The 23370-nt window shown below is 33.8% G+C and overlaps 1 protein-coding gene across 1 annotated transcript in view; it reads right to left on the minus strand.

The window, feature by feature from the left end:
* Positions 1–21489, minus strand: part of LOC123550795 (E3 ubiquitin-protein ligase DZIP3-like) — a 34229-nt gene extending 12740 nt beyond the window's left edge. The window contains exons 1-7 of the mRNA XM_053522950.1: positions 21447–21489; positions 17641–17750; positions 2380–3011; positions 2157–2184; positions 978–1556; positions 722–793; positions 151–537 (exon numbers count right to left, since the gene is read on the minus strand). Of these exons, the coding sequence (XP_053378925.1) occupies positions 151–537; positions 722–793; positions 978–1556; positions 2157–2184; positions 2380–2991 (1678 nt within the window). The 5' untranslated portion in view covers positions 2992–3011; positions 17641–17750; positions 21447–21489. The remainder of the gene's footprint in view (positions 1–150; positions 538–721; positions 794–977; positions 1557–2156; positions 2185–2379; positions 3012–17640; positions 17751–21446) is intronic.
* Between the last annotated feature and the right edge of the window lie 1881 nt (positions 21490–23370).

Genomic DNA, 23370 nt, shown 5'->3' on the forward strand with positions numbered 1-23370 from the left:
ATCTTCACAGAGAGGGTAGAATTATCTAAGAAAGACAGTTGTTGACAATTTACCCACAACGCTCAGCTCCAGTTAAGCATCTGAAATATTTATCAAAACACAAAATATTTACGTTTAACACTAGTAAGTAACAAAGCCGGTGGTACTTACGTTCATTTAGTATGCCATGAAGTGATTCAATGGTCACATTTGAACACATTGCAACTATCGTATCGCAATGATATCCAACCGCTTTACATATATCATTCAGGGTTTTGTGGAATAAGTCACTTTGAAAATATTCAATAAGGGCCAACATGTCACAGGGTTCCCTACTTGCAATCTGCAGAAGGATACATTTCTGTTCAACGGATATATTTTGTATATTCTTTGACTTTATCTCTTTCAAAATCTTGTTAACTTCCTCCTGAACTTCTTGAAAATCGCCTTTGTTTTCTGTTCGATCCAAGGCAATCTGCCACACTTCAAACAAAATGTTTTCAGCAATTTTCTTCTTCTCTTCGTCGGATCCGACAGTTATCATTTTCAATTCTAGCACTTAAAATATAAAGAGACCTAAAATTGCTGCATTCTCAATTATTACCATAATCGACCATGGAGTAACTATTATTTTATATGGAGTAATAGTGTTAAGAAATTATCTAAACATTTCCAACGTATACAAAAAAAACAGAAATAACGATTGCAACGTTCAAAAAATAAATCAAAGACAATAGCTTACCCCGGTTACTGTCAAAGCTTATTCCATGTGTAATCATTTGTTGAAGTGTTTCTTTCGTTTTCCGAATAGTCTCTGAAAGAAACAATAAGTGCATATTTTGTTTTTATTATTTACATCTATCATCATTTCCGGAACATGTTTAATTGTTTTCCTTGAACATTTGAGACAAAAAACGTAATTATTGTCTTTTATAAATAATTGAAGCAAAATATTACAGCAACACAACAAAGACATAAAATCAACAATTCAGTTTTACCTTTATGAATGTCTGAAAATGTTTTCATCTGCAAACCCTGCGATTTAAGTTCCTCCATGTATGTCTTAAATGAGCCGTCATCCTTTGCTTTTTTCTTACTCTCTTCCAATATTTCATTAATGTGAGATTTCTCTTCCGAATTTAGATTCTTTTTAGCAACATTAATGGTGTATTTAAGATCAGATAGATAGTCAACGAAGGTGTCCGGATCTAACGATTTAACAGCTACCTCTGCGTAGTTCTTTCTTGCATTGTACAGATTGTCTATTGCCTCCTTCAGATCATCATTGCACTCAAAAGCATACAGTAATACCCCAGTCAGTAACGAAATATCCCATACTGACAAATCCAACGTGGTTGCGAAACGATCTGAGGCAGATGGATAGAGAATTTCCAAATGTTCCGAATCAGTGATCTTTTCCCTAAGTACATCTTCATTCTCATCCAGTTTGCATCTCAAATCGCTTTGCTGACATTTTGATTTAATTAGAGCAGACAATACAAATCGCCCGCCTTTAACCAAAAGTTTTATGTAACGTTCATATCGATCGGACTTATCTTTTAAGTAAACGTTGAACCCTTAAAAATAAAACTATTATTAAAAGATCTACTCCAAGAAAAAGAGGAACAAATCAAAACATAAAGAAAAACACAGAAGATATATTCAGAGAAGCATTTATAACAAATGTATTCTTACTTAATTTTAAAAATCTACTTCTTTTACAGAGTAAAAATAAACATATTTATTTGCGTCAAAACCAAAATTCAGAAAAATAAAAGTTTCTGTTAACTGTATGGACATGATATTAAGCCAAACAATCAGTTATAAATATCTAGATGTTTTACTAGACAGTGATTTTTCTGGTGCGTCAACTGCAAACAATATTGTAAGAAAAGTAATTCTAGGTTAAATGTAATATAAGGCAATGTTAATGTTTAAATAACAAATCACTCGTTCAATGTCACGCTGACTTGGTATCATGGTCTTAGCAAATTTTGGAAAATAAGGCTACAGTCGATTCAGAATTAAATGAGATTATTATAGTATTGCTTTTCTTCTTGTTTTAAGTGCAGTTTATTTTATTTTATAATGCGTGATATGTACATAATGTGTATACACGAGTATATCTATATATCTGTCTTACATGTCTTGCAAATACAAGTTAGAATCTAACTTACCTTCAAGGTTCTTGAGATATTCGTCTACCTGTTTAAGAAGACAACTTGATAATAAAAGTAATCGAAACATAATGCAGAGCACAAAACAAAAGTACGACTAAATGCCTATAACAGGGAGATTCTTAATAAGGTATTGCAATAACATTTATCAGGACAGTGCATAAAATTTAACTTACAGTTCTGCTAAGAATGTAAACAAAGTTCTCTTATCATAGATAGATACCTGTTTCTGAGCTTTGGACACCTCTTGATACCATTCCTTCAGTTTCGAGTCATGCTCGTTCTGAATACAAGGTTGCAGCTGTTGTAGTGAGTAACATTTAATTTTGTATTGAAGATGTACCTCGTTTCCCGGATCTATTTGCTTTTCTATCCTTAGTAATATAGTCTCAATAGTCTCCCACTCTTTTTCAAATTCCCACTGAGGTAGCTGAGCACAATGATGGTGACCGACAATGACATTTCTGATCTTTCTTAAACGTAAGAGATCAGCCGCAATAGATATGTCTTTACCTTTTGGGGGACGGTCCCATCCTTTTGTCGGAGGTGGTAGTTGCATGGTAGTAAATAAATTGATAGAGAGAGTAATCAGTAGTGATATATCCATACGACTGATATTTGGCCATTGTGTGATGACGACTTCACATTCCTGTTGATTCAGAATTCCCTTTGTCTTTAATTCATTCAGTCTGGCTTGATTTAATCGAATAAAATCTTCACCATTATTATTTGGTGAATAAAAATTAAACACTTTCCTTACACTCTGTGTACAAATGTCCATATACATAGATACAAGTCGAAGGTAGTAAGCTGTTTCTTCTGGGTTGTCAGACATGGTAATTATCTTTGGAACACCTATGTAACATAATAAATTGTTAAAATTTGTCATTACAATTGTCTCAAAATTGGCCGTTATATCATTTACGTACAAGAGGTTTTCAACTTTGTAATTTATGTCTCTAAGAGGCTTGCACGAGAATTAAAAAAAAAGAGTTCATTGCACCATTTTCTTGTTGATTCATGTACTTTGATTAAAAAGATAGATTAAAGGTATAAAAGTTGTACGAAAAGCACAGTGCGTGGACATATAGTTTGAAGATAAAAGTATGCAAAAGCTAGCATATGAGTATCTAGTTACCAAATATTCGTCACATGACTGGGTTAAAGTAAAATAATTGAAGTATAAGTGTAATTTAGGAAACATTCCAAACTTGACCTACTGTGGTAACATCGGCTATTTAGTAAGTCGCTTGTATGATATTCAATGTGTATCTATCGACATAAATACTAATACTTTCCAGGTTAAAGGTTTTCTTAAAGCCTTAAACCGTGCTTTTCTTTAGAAAAATAGAAACTTCAAGGTAATGTATGAACAAAATGTACGGTTCGTCAGTGCAACACTGCACAAATCAACGAAAAAAAATGAAACAATCCTGATGTGTGTAATCGGATTTCGAAACCCTTTGATTTATTTGAAGACTTACTAAGGTGAACACTATGAATATGGGCAGTTTACCTTCGTAAGAAAAGGTGTCGCCGATTGTGTGAAACTGAATATCATAAAGCTTGATTCTTTTGCAGTAGAAATTATTACTTGGGCTGAGTCTTGATTTAAGGCAATAATCAGGTTCAAACTTGCACAAGTTAGTATTTTGATTCATTTAGTATTTGTTTGTTTATTCCGTAATAAACCGTAACAAGCGACTTTATCTGAAATATTAAAATATTGGAGGCCCCTACTTACATAAAGATATACTCAAACACTGTCTTTTTTGTATGTAAATTTATAAATTATATCATGGTTGCAAGTTTGTAGAAATATACCAAGTAACATCCATTAATATCGGCACTAAAACCAGACTGGGCTGTTGTGAGGAAAAGGTAGTTACTAGGCAGTGAAGCATCACCATTCTGAAAACAGCACTGACACGAGCTTCTTTCCATATAATTAGGACTTTGCTACTTTGTAAAGATACATTGAAAACATGTTGAAGAGATGACCTCAGGACAGATATGACAAAAAGTCGATATCAGGGGAGAACAACAGTTATATGGTATCGAGAAGATAACCTATTGTTATTGATGGTACTACAATGCCTAACTTTATTACCTCCGGGTGTTGTCACCTGGATGATTGACGTGTTATTTCAATTTAAAATCTAACAAAAGAGGAGGCTTTTCATATGATTTTAAACAAGCTTAATTGACTGAATTGTCACTTAAGTTACAAACTTTGTACAAACGGAGACTTTGCAAAACAAATGAAACGATTTATTTTTACAAAAACAACATTTAATATGTAATTAGTTGAATCATAGTATTATAAACACGTTACTTGTAATAAAAACTATACTTTAATAGTCAGAAGTGCATACCGAAAAATATACGTGTTTCGCATTTAAGAAGAAAATAGTTTTTAACAAACACATTGAAGGAAATTTGAACTATGATAAAGTTTTTGCTATATAGCTCATTTTACATAAAAATGTTGTATACTTACTGATAAAATTGATTGCAACTGTTAATATTTCTAACTATTAACATAGTGCAAAACAAATAACATATGTTTAAAAATAAGACTATTTACTAATAAAAACTGTCAAGTACTTACTTATGCAGACGATATTGTTATTTTTGCGAACTCTGCTAATGAATTACAAGATTGAATTTATTAAAAGAGTATTGTAATACATTGAAACTTAAAGTAAATACATCCAAAGAAAAATATGATTTTAAGGGAGGCGGAAGGATACCTGCGAACCTTGTGTTTTATTATAGTGATAGTGAGATAGAAATTGCTATTAAATTTACAAATCTTGAAATGTATTTTCTACTGGTCGGGCATTTAATGCAGCTAACACAGCACATAGATCTATTTAACAAATTAGTGTCACCAATTTTGAATTATTGTGTGAAATTATTAGTTTTGGTGACTGTAAAAGTATAAAAGGAACACATTTACAGTTTTGCAAAATGTTATTAGGAGTAAAGAGAACAACACAAAATGATCTTATATATGGAGAGTTATGAAGAATGATATGTCAAACATTGCAATCGTATAATACATGAAAGTATTGGATCAAGTTGTTACGTAGTAATGATTGAAAATATGTTTATAAAGTTTATCACTGTTGAAAAGTGATTTTGAAATTGCACCCAATAAGGTTAATTGATGTTCTTCTGTTAATGTGTTACTATGTTCATTAGGTTTTTATGATGCATGGTCGCAACAAACTGTTGGTGATGTAAATGTCTTTCTATTTGTTCTAAAGCAAAGACTTAAAGATAATTTTATTCAAATTGGCATAGTCGATTAGAAGATTCATCAATGACACTTAGAACGATATGTATATTTGAGTTTCAAGACTATTTAAATGTCATAAATATTGATAAATATTCAAGAGCTTTGTCAAGTTTAAGAGTTTCTTCACATAGAGTACAAATTGTATCTGGTCGATGGACAAGGCCAGTAAGTACTCCTATAAACGATAGAAAATATTCATCATGTAATGTTTTAGAATATGAGTTTCATTTTTTCTTGAATGTTCATTGTATAGGGATATTAGAAAGAAGTACATACATAAAAAGTATTGGAGATATCCTAGTATGATTAAATTGGTACAATTATTTGAATGTAAAAATGTAAGTCAGATTAGAAATCTTAGAAAATACACATACTATGCTTTTGCTTTAAGAAATGAAATAGTTTATGGTACAAATAACATTTAATTATCTAGATGCATATATTTAGTGAATGTTTCCAATTTCTTTAATTCTACATTATCATCACGTCACTTATATAAAGCTTGATATAATGTTTTCTCGTTTGTAGAATGTGAATGTTTAAAAAGATATATTAAACACTAGAGACCGTGATCAATCTTACAATTCGTTTCGGTAAGGTTGATATCCAACCTTTGAATAACTTTCAAATCATCTGTGAATTTATCTATATTAACTGAACTATTTTTATATTCCATTTTTCTCTATCAATCTTACTTTTCGTTTCGGAAAGTAAATGGTAGTAATATAATTTAGATATATTCATGAAATGTGGTTCGACAAATATTCAGCGTTTGAAAAGGAATGAAATGCATGTATATGTCAAACTATCTCTATATGATGCCATAGTTTCGTACATAACTCTCTCTTTTGTCAGTGTAACGTATTTATCTATTTGTGTAAAATATGTTTGCCTTACTTTTTCAATATTTTACCACTGTTCGTTTATATTATGTATGTGTGCCACCGTGGGCTTATAGACCAGCGCAATATATTTGAATAAACCCTAAAATCCCTTTTTAATCTCGAAGAATATGGCATTACAATATCAGTGTCTGCAATTACATATTAATTACCATATTTAAATTAAATGAATCGAAAATTAGAATATGTTTGCAGATTACAAATAACTACCAGAAATTGATACGCATTTACAGCGGGAGCACGATATTTCATCGACACGACTGGATATCGACACGACAGATCATCAACCCGACATACCGAAAGAAAGTTGGTCGAAATGTCGCGTCGACCACCTGTCGCAGAATAACCGAAATTGTTCATTGATAATCCGATGTCAATAAAAATTGTATCATCTTAAAAGACTATGTACGATAAATTAAATGGACTACGAGCTATTTGATCAAAGGCTATATAAAATTATCTGTCTGTCAAATATGTTTCTAATATTTCCTCCAAATTTTCATTAGCAACACAAAATATACCTACAATTACAGTGAGACCAAATGGCCAGCCATGGATTACCAACAACATCAATAGGAACGTACGTACTCAAAAAAGGGCATACCGAAAGGCAAAAATGACACCGTCAACATACCAATGGCAAAAAATTTAAAACTCTTCGAAACACAACCAATATCTTCTTATACGCAATGCCAAAAATGATTACCTTTTTTAAACTTGCCGTCAAACACAAGGACGGATTTTTTTTCTCAAAGGGCTGATGGAAGACTAATATCATTTCAGCAATACAATGCCTCCCTTACAACATCCTATTACAGAAGTATGCGTACTTAACCACTGTAATCATTTTTGTTCCTCAGTTATTGCTATATTACATATATATTATTATTATTATTATACCAGATTTATATAGCGCCCTTTTCATGATCAATTTCACGTTCAACGGCGCTTTACATAATTCTAATGCAGCCACATATGCAGGGCGCATAATTCATCCTCTACTAGTACAGACACAGAGCGATCTGACCAGAGGGACAGAGTGAGACAAAGCCCCCACGACAGAGAGATCAGAAATCAGATACAGGCTTATCCGGCTAACTTAGCCTAGCTCGTTGCGAATAGACAGCCTGGTTCTTTAGCGTGCCCAGTGTATAGCACTGATACACGCAAGGATTGCCTGGGTTCCTGACCAGTACACCTCTAGCTGAGTGGGAAACACTGAAAAGCATTTCTGAAAATACCCGAGTAGCTGCCGGGGATGGAACCCCAACCTCAGGATTGGAAGGCCAGTGTGCAAACCACTGAGCTATCCGTCCATATATATATCAACAAAAATTGAACAGGTGGTATAATTCAATTTGGACTACACATACAGTTTTATATTGTGGAAATTAAATTCTGTGTGTGTGAGCAACAGTAATTGTTTCAGGCAGCTATAGTAATAACGATTTTGTCATTAGAATTTTGTTGTGATTACTTATTATCCCGTTAGCTCTTCAGCAAGAAGGTAGTACGTTTGCTTAGAAACCGACAATTTCGCTAAATCTCTTAGTCGTAAAAAAGATTCGTAATAATTTGTCCATTCTAAAATGTTGATCAGATTGCCCATCAAAAAAGAAGGCATAAATATTTCATGTTTGTTCTGCTATATATCCTCATAACTTGTAAGAAAAAAAGTATTGTCGTCATAACTTTAATTTTATGGAATGGTCTATTGCTTCTATCAGCTATGTAAAATGAATACAATTTTCCGGCGAAGAAAGGGAACGCACATAGAACTTAGTTAGGCCAGAAAAAGAAGCCTTAAGCGCCTACAAACTCTCAATCCAAGAAAACATGCATTTGAGGCTTACACTCTTATTATTTTCAGGTAGAGTTGAAATACAATTATGTTAGTGTTTATAGATCATTTTGTACGGAAGCCCTGGAGGGACATTTTAGTTACTTCTTATGACTTATTTGTTACTACTTATTTGTTATTAATTAATTGTTACTACTTATATGTTACAACATATGAAAGGCAAAACGCGGTAAACTGCATCATAATGGAGAATAACCCTAGTGCAAAAGAGGTATGTATACGTCGATTTATCTGGCACAATTATTTTTAGTTTTAAAAAAGGACAGTCACGATGACAAAATTTTAATGTGTTCAAGTGTTGCAGTACTTTGTATCATCGGTATACTGGGAACAATACCTAATACGTTCTAGTGTAATTTTTACGTTCAAATAATTTTCTCTGAAGATATCCCACCATTTGCACCTACTAGGCCTTCCTCCTATATGTGTACCTATGTATATGTGTTTTAGTTTATCTTTTCCGTATAATTAAACCACATGATTTCATGTACGAATATTTATTGTCTTATGGAATATCTTTGTGGAATTTGGAAGTCTGTCATAATGTTATGAATTTAATGGCATTTCTGTATTTTCAGAATCAAGCTAGTACTAAAAGTGCAAGAAACATAGTCCAGAAGTTAAATGTGATGGGAGCATTATTCGTTTGGGAAGTACAGAAATGTGACTATTAAAATAGAGGGAGCTACCAAATTGCTGGAATCTAAAAGCCAAAGAACTATTTCCAAAAATGTCAGGGGTTTTATTTATACTGTTGTTATTTTGTGCATTTGTGCCGTTGAATATTCCCATGGCTGGAAATGATCTGAAAAGAAAAGAACTGATTAAAATCTATTTTGCCGAATGACTAAAGTATTCGGAAATAGTTGTTTTTATTCTGTAAACACAACATTAAAATCAGCATATGTCATTTGAAACGAATCATGCGCGAACTGCGTTTACGGAGACGTCCTCAGTCCTACTCCTCTGCAGAAGATGTGATGAACGCAATAAAGCGCAAATGGAGTGTAAGAGGGCAGTGTTTAGGGTATAGAAGTATGTGGTAAAGACTGATAAATAAACGACGTCGTGAAATTCATGAAACAGATTTGTCCAGATGCATAAGAAGAATGGAAAGCATATAGGTTGAAGAGAAGAGTGTATACACTGATAGGACCTAATTATGTGTGGCATGCGGATGGATACGATCAATTAAAGCTGTATGGATTTTGTATTCATGGATGTATTGACGGTTACTGTCGTTGAATCATGTGACTTGATGTTGCATCCAGTAATAATGACCTAGCTGTTGTTGCCAAGTACTACATGAACTGTTTAAATCATGTTCAGTGTGCTCCACGAATTGTACGAGCAGATATGGGTACTGATCTTTTTGCAGCCGTATTCATTCGTTTATGTTTGCAAACGGATTAAAACAGAATTGGACAGCACTGGAATTCTCGCAGTACACGACCACAAAACCCGATGTGTGGTATTTTGTCCCTGAATTGACTGATGCCCATGACTTTTGGTACTAATGTGAAAAGGGAGGATATGAATGCGTGCATCAGTCATTTTCTTTAACGGAAAGACTTTTGCAGTAGAGAACTTAGAGCGCTTGAAAAAGTTATAAAACCAGGTGTACATATCCATGTTTATCCATTTGATGCCTTAAAACTTTTCATCGAGATGAAGAGTCGTTTGGAAGAATAATATAATGAAAAAAGAAATGAGTTGCATAGCTATATTTGAGCAGGAATTCTTCTATATCAAACCTAATATGTCCTTTAAGTGTCATTTTAAAATATGTTTGCATCAGCAATCGGCTTATTTCGACAACCCTGAATCTGGGGTTTTGAACTTACATGTACATGTACTTGAAACTAAGCTTGATATGGCTTAGACCATGTTGTCATGCGTGGCTGATGGAGTTATTTTTTCACCGTGCTTACATGTATGCAGAAATAAAAAGTAATCACCTCATTCTTAATTTGTGTTTTCTTAGCAATGTTACAAATATTGGTAATAAAAAGGATTATGGGATAGAGTACGATACAGTATAAAGTTGATCTACTGCATTTACAAAAGTTTTTTTATATAAGTTCCATATTGCTATATAAGGAAATCTTACAATGCCCACTTGGCAAATCAAAATTCCATGACGTTTAGTGTCTGAAAGAGTAATTCTAATGTTTTTCACATGGTGATGTATATACGATAAACCCCTGTCCCCTTGTGGCTTTCTTTGGCATATCAAAATTTCTTGAAGACATTTAATTGGTAGAAATCTTACAAGTAGTTTTTTAGAAGATTTTTGAAGTTTTTTCCTTTGGTTTCTAAGGTAAACCTAGCTCTGCGTTCAATTACATTATTTGAAGGAATCCTCAAAACAGCCATCAAAGCAACAATTTTGTAATGCTTCGGTGAATTTATCAAAATCATCTCCCAATTTTCTTACGCAGAATTCAATATCTAATATGAATTGGACTGTCTCTCAACTGTTTCATATCTATCCGCTGCACAACGTAGTTCAATGCGGAGTTATTTTATCACCTCTGATCTTTATCATCATCGTTACAGACCAGAAAATAAATACGGAATTTTCCGGTGATGCTGAGGACAGCTTTGCTTCAAATGATTTCGGGGATTTCTCGCCCAGGAACAACGACTGTTAAAATTCTGTAAAAATGACAAGACTTATGTATGCAATTAATTTTTCGTCAGTCTTAAAACTGACTGTGCCAGAAAAATGCTGAATTGTCTCGATTTACTCAAACTAAAAAGTCACCTTCTATCAGTACGTCTGTACTTTGATTTAGGAGATATTGTTTGGATGAATTGTTAACGACGAAAGAGAAAACTTCACGGCAACCGCTAGTCATAGGGCAATTACAATAGCTTGAGCCCTTTGTGCTCGGATGAGCTCCTTATGTTACACATGCTCGGATCAACTCTAGTCAACCCGAAACACTTTATTTTCTCGTTACTGTTCATGTTGTAACATGATCACATGAGGTATAAACATGACAGGTATAAAGTGTGATTCACATGCAAATGTAGAAATGACTACGGTGTGATTTTAAATATTACAACATTACGTAGCATTTGGACATTTGATATTATATTTGATGAATCAAGATACTAACAAGAGCTGTCTGCGCGCTCAACTATTCGAAACTGGTGGAAGTATGGGGTCAAAGTATCACCAGAGATGTTCAGACAAAGAAGAAAGATAGATAAGACAAACAATGTACCTTTATTTGTGGATTTGGATACGTCTTGCACTATGTGTGGCCATGATTGTAAGCAAGTGTTCAAAGTTTCAAGGCCAAATATTAAACAGCTTTGACAAAGTAAGGAATGGTATGCCAAACTTAACTAATTTCTATGTCAAAAAAAGGTCATAACTGAGCTAAAGTCCTAGTTCTGGTTATGTAGTCTTGCCTACATATGTAGACTATGGCGGTAAATAAGTGGCCAAAGTTTCAAATCCATATGTCAAACAGTTTAAACAAAATATGAACTGGTACGAAAAACTTAACCAAGATTTGTGAGTTAAAAGGGCCATAATTCAGCCAAAATCATTGATGGAGTTATGTACTCTTGCCTCAAACTTGACATGGTGATGTTACATCAGTTTTGAAAGTTTCAAAGCTTTATCTCAAAAGGTTTTGTCAAAATATGGACTGGTACGAAAAACTTAAACAAGGTGTGACGCCGACGCAGACGCCGTGGTGAATAGGATAGCTCTACTTATTCTTCGAATAGTCGAAAAGTCGAGCTAAAATCAATATATTAGTAAATGGAATCATCAAATATGATATCAGATGTAATGCTTAGCATTATAATACGTCAGTTTGTTTTGGTTCCTGCTTCACAGAATTTTGTGGAAAAATATGGGAAAAATGTAAAAAATCATCATATATATTAAGGGAAAGTAATTCTGAAGAAAATACACCATTTTTACTTGGGTCAATATGACACATTAGCTTATATAAAATATTGTACAGATTGGACAGGAAAAGATCAATGTGGACTTTTGACCTTCAGGTGTTACCTTGACATTTGCACTAGGGGTCTGGGTATTGCATATGACACATTGTTTCACTATGATGAACATTGTTGTCAAGTAATATTAAAATTCCTTAATTGATGACAGAGTTATCGACCAGAAAGAAAAATATCCTATTGACCTTTGACTTCTGACAGTTACCTTAACCTTTGTGTCAGGGTAATTGGGTTGCGTAAGACAAGTTGTCTCATTATGGAAAACATTTGTGCAAGGCAATATTAAAATCCCTTTATGGATAGCAGAGTTATAGATCATACAGGAAAAAGCCCTTTTGAACGTTGTCCTCCAAGTGAGACCTTGACCTTTGAATAAGGGGTCTGGGTGTTGCACATGACGCATTGTCTTATCATAGGGTACATTTGTGCCAAGTAATATTAAAATCTCTGAAAGGATGGTTGAGTTTACAGACCTGACAGGTAAAAGGTCCTTTTGGCTTTTGACTTCCAAGTGTTACCTTGACCCTTCAGCTAAGGGTCCGGGTTTTGCACAAGTTGTCTCATCCAGGGTAATATGTGTGCCAACTTATATCTAAATCCTGTTTTGCATGTCAAAGTTATAGACCGGACAGAAAAAAATAACCTCACCTTTGGTCTCGAGGTGGGACCTTTACCTTTATGTTAGGGTTCTGGTTGGTGCGCATCATGGGGAACATTACGCCAAATAATATTGCAAAGCCTTGATGGATGACAGAGTTATGGACCGTACACGAAATATACCCTGTTCATGCTATATTAAGATTTGACTGCCAAGTGTGATCTTGTCCTTTTAGCCAGGGGTCTTAAAGTTATGCATGCCACATTATCTTATTATGGGGTACTTTTGCGACAAGCAATATTAAAATCCCTTCTTCGATAGAGAGTTATGGACCACCCTGTTCAAATCTGACTTCAAATTGGGTCCTTGACATTTGAGCTAGGGGTCTGGGTTTTGCGCATGGCACATCGTCTCATCGTGGGTAATATTAAAATCCCTTGATGAATGACAGAGTTATGGACTGGACACAAAACAGACCGTGTCCGTGCCATGTTAACATTTGACTGCCAAGTGTGACCTTGACCTTTGATTCAGGAGTCTGAAAGTTGTGCAGGACATATCGTCCTATTATGGGGTACATTTGTGTCAAGTAATAATAAAACCCCTTCATGGATGGCGGAGTTACGGACCGGACAGGAAAAAAAACCTGTTGACCTTTGACCTCCAATTATGACCTTGATCTTTGAGCTAAGGGTCCGGGTTTTGCACATAACACGTCGTAACTAAACACTTTATTTTACTTTGAAGATATACAAGAGACTAGAAAAAAAATAATGTGTAAATACAAAAGATTTCTTAAAGTTGCAAGAAGAATACACAGAGGTTAATTTAACCTTTTGGGCACTGAAAGATAAAAAAGTTTGCTGCAACACAAAATGACAACTTAAGCAAGAGGACTAAGAGACACTAAGTCATTCATCTGAGCACGCATTATTTTATTTTTGAGCAGTACATCCAGTAGTTACTAAAGTATACTGCAGTCTACAGAGTCTACTGTAGAATAATTGTACTTCTGAACATTTCATGTACTGAAGAATACCAACATAATATATCATAGTATACTGTTTATACAGTAATATATTTAATACACTGAAGATAGTGTACTGTATCTACTATAGTTTACTGTATGTACTGAATTATATTGTATGCAATGTCATATGTTGTGTCTGCACTAGTATACGGTACATGTATGTTCAGCACATGTACCGTGTCAAGAGAAGTATACTGATTCTACTGTTACCGAAGAATACTGTATGCACAATAGCATACAATGTCAACTGTTTGTACTGAATTATTGTAGTAAAGTATATACTTTAGTGTGCAGAGAATTATTTTCTGTGTTTAGAAAAAAGTCAATGTTGGGATGTGATGTTTCAGACCAAGTTTGGAGACAGTGCATACACTGGTTCCCGAGCAGAAACCATTTAATAGTTTCATTAAAGGTTTGGTAACAGCAGCCCCTATGTGCAGTGGACCGGAACCATCTCCTGCTGTTTGAAAGATGCTGCAAACCCAGTTTGCACACAGTGCATACACTGGTTCATGAGAAGAAGCCATTCAAATGTTTATCTTCTTTAGTTCCAGTGGCCCATGTGTGCTGTGGGCCGAAACCATTTCCTGCTTTTTGAAAGAGATAAATGTAAGGATGCTACAGACCAAGGTTGGTGGATATCTGGTTTGTAGTTTCTGAGAAGAAGACATCTAAATGAAATGTTCATGATGGACGATGCGCAATGGACGACGGACGATGTACGCCGGACAACTGCTAAAAAGCAGCATTTAACTATGTTTCCCTGAAAAATTCCTCAATCCACTTATTAAGTTAAAATAGATACAAAACCAATGAACAACTATGTATGAAACAATGGATATTCTCTCTGAGTTATCCAAACAGAGCAATGCTTTCTGCTACTATGTGTCTGTATATAAACATGAATATGATTAAACACACAGTTCTTTTAGCCGTTGACACACAGACTCATGTAACAGGAAAACATTTTGACAGGCTCTATATAGTGTTACCAATATATCATTAATTGTTAAAATTGTCACTGGTCCATAGAAGTTCACAGCCAGAATAAATTTTTATCTAATATTTTAAGAATGACTAATGATAACATCATGCACTACAAGTAACAAAATAACATCCCAAGTTCATAATTTCACTCAACATTATTTAACACAATGCATACTAAGTTCAAAAATGAGTGCTACTCTCGACAACTATCATTTTTTCTTGGGGTTTTACACCTGTTTCAACAGTATCTTTAATTTGGCTCTAACATCAAACAATGAAAACAATCAACTATTTCAAGTGTATGTGGTCTGTCGCTAGCACTGTAACTTAACCCCTTATCCAAGATGGTTGTAGATTTTCCCCATGATATCATCAACATCTAAATCATCCAGGTTTTGCCTTCAATTTCATTCTGTTTAATATGTACTGCACTTGGTCCTCTGAGGGGTTCTAGACAGGTACTTCAACCATCACTTCTACCAAAGTAAACACAAGCCTCCACACATCTGTTGTTAAAATTTGAGCTGCTTCTTTCCAGCATCACCTCGGACGCCTGGTAAACAGGAGTGCCAGGCTGCGAGGACCCACCAGCCATAGTTGTCATGACAGTATTCATGCTCCTGAGCTTGCTCAAACCCATGTCACGTAACTTTACCACATGAAAATTTTGTGAAACAAGCATATTTTCCGGCTTTATATCCCTGTGAATGATTATCGGATCTTGTGAGTGCACAGTGGCTTGTGATACCTTTAATGAAACAGTCAACTTCACTGACATAGTCATGGCATTTTCTTCATTACAGAAGAGACGGTTATCCAATGTGCATCCTTCAATAAGTTCAGAAACCAGGTATAGCTGATCACTTGCTAAGGCATACGCCATCAGCAGTACACTATTTGGATGCCTTAACTTACTATGTACACAAAGTTTACGGTCAATGAATGGTTTTGCAATCTCTATTCTCTTCATAACAATCTCCTTTATAGCAACTTTAGTCCCATTCCAACACCCTTAATATACAGTACCAAATGCCCCATTTCCTATTTCTTTACTTTTTCTTAATGTTTTAATCGTTTAAATGCATTCTTGGTACACATGGAGATGCCTGAGTTTATGGCTGAGTGGTGGGTGCCTAAAGGTGGACACTTCCTCCATTTTGTATTCCCACGTTTTAAGTACGTAACAAATAAGTAATAAGTAATAACAAATAAGTACATGTAATAACAAATAAGTAATAACAAATAAGTCATAAGAAGTAACTAAAATGTCCCTCCAGGGCTTCCGTATTTTTGTCTGATTTGTTTAATGGGTATCATCAGATCTATTTATCAAAAGGAATCTGAACATGGTAATGTATTTATTGTTATGACTTGCAGCAACAAAAGTATGTCATTCCTTATCTGCCATAGTTAAATGTTAAAATAAAGAGCAACAGGAATTGCAAAATTAGTCGTTGAATATACAAGTGGATGAAATTTCTGGCATCTGGCGAAATTGCATTGTAAGATGACAGACACTATGATAACATATAGATCACGGGTACCTAATGTACTGGTGAGGCGATTGATATAATGATTTCTGTTATACAGTACATTTCTTCTAATTGAGTAGCAGTTCTCTTATTCTTATTTAGTGAAATAAAATCCAAGCGGAATAAACCTTCAATATTTAAGGATCGTTGTTTTTTCTGTATTTTCAAACCTTTTTGATATGTTTTGTTGGCAGTGCTTGTTGATTATTTTGACAATGTTTTTTATCTTCAAATTGCTCCTCGTCCGCTCCAAAAATAATAAAAAAGAAAATTTTCCCTCGCTTTGTCTTAATTAAGTGTTGGTACAGTTTGAAAATTGGTCATCTGGCTAGGTCAGTAAGTTAAATCATAGAAAAACATACTCAACACTCTATCAGAAAATTTCTCTATATAAATTGTAAAACAAATATGAAAGATATGGTCTACTTGATCTACATAAAAAAGTGATAAGAAAATTTGTTCTTATAAAATCTAGTTAAGTTTAAAACTCGGTTATATCAAGCCACTAACTAACTCTCTGCTCTTAGAGGTTGTTTCCATCTGGAATGAGTCTCGAGAGCCATTAATATAAGTCTTGAACTTGTTTGGCAATCGAAAATAAATAAATTAGTATAAACTAACTAACTAGGTCGCTAAGTTAGATAAGATAATAAATTAACCTTACTAGCAAGATAGAGACAATATTTTCTCTTCAATTTATATAAAATTTAGTCCGACTATTTGTCTTCACGAAGTCTACAGCTATAGATCAATTTCAATATTGGGTCATCTGAGATTAAAAACTATGTCATTGCAAAACTCTGATAATCATCTAGAGATCTAATAGCCTAGTTTTGCCCCAGTTTCGAACTCTTCATACAATTTCTTAAGACAAATATTTTGACCAAGTCGCAATACGACTGGACAATAATTGTAATCTCTAGAGTTTTCAAAGCAAAATTGTTTACGTCGGACGACGACGACGGACGAATGACACTGGGTGGCCACGCTTACCTTGACTACTTCGTCTTAGATGCATATTTTCTAATATAAAAGAAAATTTCAGTAAAATGTAATGACGGTAGATCAAAAGCGTTTGGCTATATGTTTAACACAAATTTTCTCTGACGTACAAACGAACGGACGGACATACAGATAAAGCCAAATATATATCCCCCACATCAAACTGGTGGCATAATAAGACATACCTTATCATTATCATTGACATGTATTTTCTAACGCACATAATATAATTAAATTATGTTGAGATAGATTTTCTTCTCAAATTAGTTTAGAAATTGTACCTTTATAATCTGAAATTCGTTCCGGTACTCCTCCAGAATCCTTTTTATTTGCTCCAGCAAAGGCGACTGTTCAATGCCAGAAAACTCTTCAATGTTCTCTGTGTCTGAGCCTGGATTTATAAACATTTGAGTGTCTTAAAAATGACTCAAATAACTACACGTAAATGTTCAATAATGGGAGACAAATCTTACTAATATGTTAAAACGTGTAATATTTCACCTATACAAAGTGAAAGGTGTTATTCTATTGTTAGACACATAGTCAAATATTTTACTTAATAAGCCTATACATATATAAGCTATATATATATTAAGTAAAATATTTATTTTATTATGTGTAGATAGATGCTCCCAAGCGGCGACCAAAAACAGATGACATCGATCTGGTGTCGTTCCTTGCAGCGGTGTTCTTGTTTGTTTGTTCTGCCTGACTATTCCTGTTCTATATGTATTATAAATACTCAAACGTGGTGGATTATAGGGTTCAATGGGCAAATCTTTGTTATTGGGTACGCCTACTTATAGATGCCCTAGCAACAAAGTTCAGCATCGAAATACCGCGTTTAGCGCTCTTTAGATATGTATACCTTCGATTTCAGCATAGTAGGCAAATATTTTACAAAATACCTCATACCTGAGTCGTTCTGACCCAGGTGGAGGGGAGCAGTAGCAGCAATATCAACAGTTGATAATTATATTTCTTTTAGCCCTACATGTATGCCCAGTTTTAGGCTTGAATTTGCTTCCTTTCATTTCCATCACAATTGATAAATGAAAAACGACCGACTTCTCAACAAAATACATATTTCAAAGAGATTTATATGGGCTCAAGACAAATGTTTGCCACAGCAAATAGCTCGTCGTATGCCTCATTTGTTGAAATTTAGTACGTAACAGTCAAGACACTTGCAATAAAGGCATAAAGATTGACTTCAAATGATAAAATACATATCGGAATTCTTTAGTCGGCTTGCGAACAAATCAATAGATAATGACGTCAATCAGATAAATTGTTGAAATATCATAAAAGCTCTTATTTCATTCATGAACGTTTTTTGTTAATAATTTCAGAAGGTTAAAATTAATAAACTATTATTGTGTTTAAAAGAAATATTGATTGTATTTTGGAAATGCATGACACGAATGCAGTACTTCAATCAAATTCATAAAGCGCAACAAAAGATAATGAAATATGAGAAGCCCCTACACCCTTTGTACCGACCGAGCTTGAACTCTGTATTTGAACTGTATAATCTTAAGTAAACAAGATATAGTTCAAATCGTTTGCGACATGTCTTGTTCTTTTTCCATATATAACCTTTTTCTCAAAAGTGTATTCACTAAAAAAATGCATAATAAGCTTTTTTTGCGGTTTTTCGAAACTTGCGTGACTCACAATGTTGCAAAAATGACCTGAATACCTGTTTTTATTTGAAAAGTATTTGCCCTAAATTGTAGTTTTTAGAATATTACACTTAGTATTCTGTCAATGTATTCAATAGGTGAATAAATCAATCGTATAAATGTGAATGACTAAGGTTTAATTTAATCACGCTAATTTGACGTTGCCTGTGTGTTTACTATTGAACGCCAGAGCTGTTTTATGTTAGATGAATACAAGTAAAAATAATTTCCGCCGCCAAAAATGCATATTCAGATCAGTCAGAATGAATGTCCTTTAAATTTTAATGATCTCAAAAATAATTGGGGTCATCTGCAGGTCATGGCAATCTAAATATATTACATTATGTCCTAAAAAATCTAATATTTATGGTTTACGCAAACTAACCAAACTTTCCTAACCAGAATCCTAACAGAAGTAATGTAAACATATTTCCATTTACTCATCTCTATCAAAGGTTATCAGCTCACTGAACAGCTGATTATTTGTTTACATGTTATGTAAGCGGATATTGATGACGTCATACACAACTTGTTTTTACAATTTAATATTAAGAAAAAGCATAATTCCACAAATCTCCGATAATTGTGGTAATCCTACATCACTACCAAATTATAAAATTCTTGTATCTAAGTCAAATGTACCACATGAAAGGCGAAAATTGTAGAAATAAAAATGTAAACAAAAGGATCGTGTGAATTACAGTTCGATTACTAGGTCATCCGTGTTTACACTTCTTCAAACCAAAATTTCTCTACTTACAAAATGACTGTTCTACCTTTTGATTATGTTTTGTTTTAGCTTGAGCTCACTTTTTTCTTATACAAGACACACTAAAATATGGAACCATGGGTTTAGGTTACAAAACGCAATCTTTAATGTTTACAAACATGATGTTTACGAAAACGAATTGTAGGTCACGGTCATCCGAGATGGTTGTAACTGACGGTGTATTACGAAGATGGTCGAAACGTGTCACGTGACCCAAGATTTTTACTTAGTTTTTAAAAAAATAATAATATATATATATAAATATAATATTTTATCATTTAAATAAAGTTTTAGTGTATCACACATCTACGTACAAAAAAAAATCTGTACGGGATCGAAAACCTGTCACTTGACTTGCTCCATGTCCCACACGCGAATTTTTTTAGCATACCAATAAACTCACTGCCTCCTGCCGGCGGGTAATGAGGTACCTTCTTTATTTGTGGTAGTATCTACCCAAAATCCTGACAAAATAGTACATACATTAGGCATGACAGCATTGCAACTCAAGATGATAACACAGTAATTAACAAGACATGACAAGATCTTGAGAAGATACTTCTCTAAATAAAGAAGATACCTCGTAATCATCTAACGTAAGACAGCACAGCACTGGCGTTCCATAGTATACAAAGTTCCGATGATAACGTGATGTTTACAAGCACGACTATAAACAGATTTAAATGAAGTATAGGAAATTCAAAATTTCTGCAACTTGTCAAAATTTAAATACTTCTAGTTTTCATCCCAGTTACAAATTAACTAAGAGGTAAAGCATATTGTTTAATGTTCAACGGATCTTTTGTCATGTGGGTTTGAAACTCAGCGGCGACAGTTAATTCCCCTTCACTTTTGCATCAAAACATTCCTTCATTTTCTCTACGACACAACGACAGAGAAATATCTAACGCCGATATAGCAGATGACAAAGGTTTAGCATCATATCAAATATGATGTTACTTAAATGCATGTACTAAATCGAATAATGAACGTAATGGTTTTTTTTTTTTTTGGGAGGGGATGGGGGTTAATGTTATTAAATATATATGCAAATACAATAAATAAAAGATTCAAATGGGAACAGAAATGAAGACGACTAGGAGAAACAAACAAAAGAAAATCTGAAAAATCCCTATGACGATTCGAACACGTACAAAGCAATTTCCTATTGTTATCTGCATTTTACCCGTCTGTGCTATTTTGTCGTTAAAATAAAATACATTTTAAGTATACAAGTAATATGCATTATTATTTCATCAGTTATCATGAAAGTGGCTCTTCATCGCGTTTGCACAGAAATCACGTTTTCACTGGGGATTTGTTTGAAATGAGTTCTGTTCAACAGTTCTTAATATGTTAAAATATCTCTCTGAATGTATAATGTGCATCAGACAGGAAATATATTATCATCAAATAACTGACAAGAGCTTGGTGAACACTGAAAATGCAACCTTAAAAATATGTTTATGCTGCATCTTGTGAGAAAAACACTGGCGGATTAACATAAGTTTAAGGAAATCCGGACTTTGAATAGCTATAGAGTTTTGCTATTGTATATTAACCACTTGACCTGTCTCCGACTTTTTCTTAACAATGACATTATATAAAACATCCTTAGATATCAGATACTTACTCATTTCGATGAATTGTATGTTAGGAACAACATCATTGACAACCTGAAAAAGAACAAAAGCAAAGAGATCAAATTTCGCTCCATGTTACATACTAGTATACAGGTATTTTTTTCATCAGTTTTTAAACAATTACTGACCAAATTAACGAATCGGCATCAGAATATTCGCAGTTTTAACATGATGAGTCTACAGAGACAATTCATCATTGGTAAAAATACGTAAGATTTATGCCAAACTAAAATTAAAAAGTGTTACATTTCTCCTAAAAAGGAACCAACGAGGTATTAACAGCCTCTGAGTGCAGGTGTGTTTTTTTCCTGTTTTGTTTACTACAGTAGAACTAAATCCGTATTGTTCAATCTGTGTACACTTGATTATCACTGTCATAGGAGGCAGTAGGCCAGTAACCCTAACATTTTATTACTTGTCAGAATTACGACCCTTTTTGAACTTAAGTTGCAGGTGCACTTTTCTAGAATTCTACTTAATTTTGACAGTTTTTAAATCGTAATAAGTTCACTATGTAATCCAAAAAACTATCTGATGCGTACTATTATAATTATGGCCATTACTGTACTTGGACAAGTGGTATGTCCAGGTTAAATTTGTGTCTCTTTTTATTGAACAATCCAAAGAGATGAAGCCTTGATTTCATTCTCACGAGATGAGATATGATGAGATATGATTAAAGGACCAAAGACTTTTTTTTTCAAAATTATGGCAGAGAAATGATATTACATGTATTGTGTTAATCCTTTTTTAGGCCCGATATTCTTAAGCGCTCTCATAGATATAATTTTTAAATTTTATACTCTTATGAAACACTAATACTAGTAGATTGGCAAGTAGAACAGTAACCATCTCACACACGTTTTTTGGTTTTTAAATAGTATTTCTCGGTATTCTTTTCTTAGCTACTTTATTGTTATTTATTAAGTTCTAGTTCTTCGATAAGTTTTTGTTAGCAAAGTGCAAATTTCACTCTTTTTCCCTTTAACAAATATGCGGAAAAGTTAATGCATATCATTCTATATGATCACAAATAATGAGTATACTTTTGTTATTAAAAATGGCCACTACAGAAATGTCTGCTACTTTCGATTTCAAACATGGATAGTATTTCGTGATAGTTTTCCGTTTACTATCGTTTCCTAGTTACGAAGTATATGTTAAACTTAACAAGAGGACCATGATGGTCCTGAATTGCTCACCTGTCCCCACATGACCTAGTTTTGAACTGAGTATGACGTCGTTTTTTTCTATTATTTGACATAGTGACCTAGTTTTTGAGTTCACATGACACAGTTTTGACCTTGACCTAGATATCATCAAGATAAAAATTCTGACAAAGTTTCATAAGATCCATTGAAAAGTATGGCATCTAGAGAGGTCACAAGGTTTTTCTGTTATTTGACCTAATGACCTAGTTTTTGAAAGCAAGTGATCCAGTTTTAAAACTGGCCTAGATATCATTAAGGTGAACATTCTCACCAATTTTCATGAAGATTTCGTGAAAAATATGGCCTCTAGAGAGGTCACAAGTTTTTTTTCTATTTTTAGACCTACTTACCTAGTTTTTGACTGCACGTAACCCAGTTTCGAACTTAACCTAGATATCATCAGGTTGAACATTCTCACTAATTTTCACGAAGATCCATTGAAAAATATGGCCTCTAGAGAGGTCAAAAGATTTTTCTATTTTTAGACCTACTGACCTAGTTTTTGACCATAGTTGACCCAGTTTCGAACTTGACCTAGATATTATCAAGGTAAACATTCTGACCAATAATCATGAAGATCCACTGAGAAATATGGCCTCTAGAGAGGTCACAAGGTTTTTCTATTTTTAGATCTACTGACCTAGTTTTGGAGCGCACGTGACCCAGTTTAAAACTTGAATTAGATATTATCAAGGTGGATATT

Source organism: Mercenaria mercenaria, chromosome 14 (assembly GCF_021730395.1).
Source record: "Mercenaria mercenaria strain notata chromosome 14, MADL_Memer_1, whole genome shotgun sequence".
Taxonomy (NCBI): Eukaryota; Metazoa; Mollusca; class Bivalvia; order Venerida; family Veneridae; genus Mercenaria; species Mercenaria mercenaria.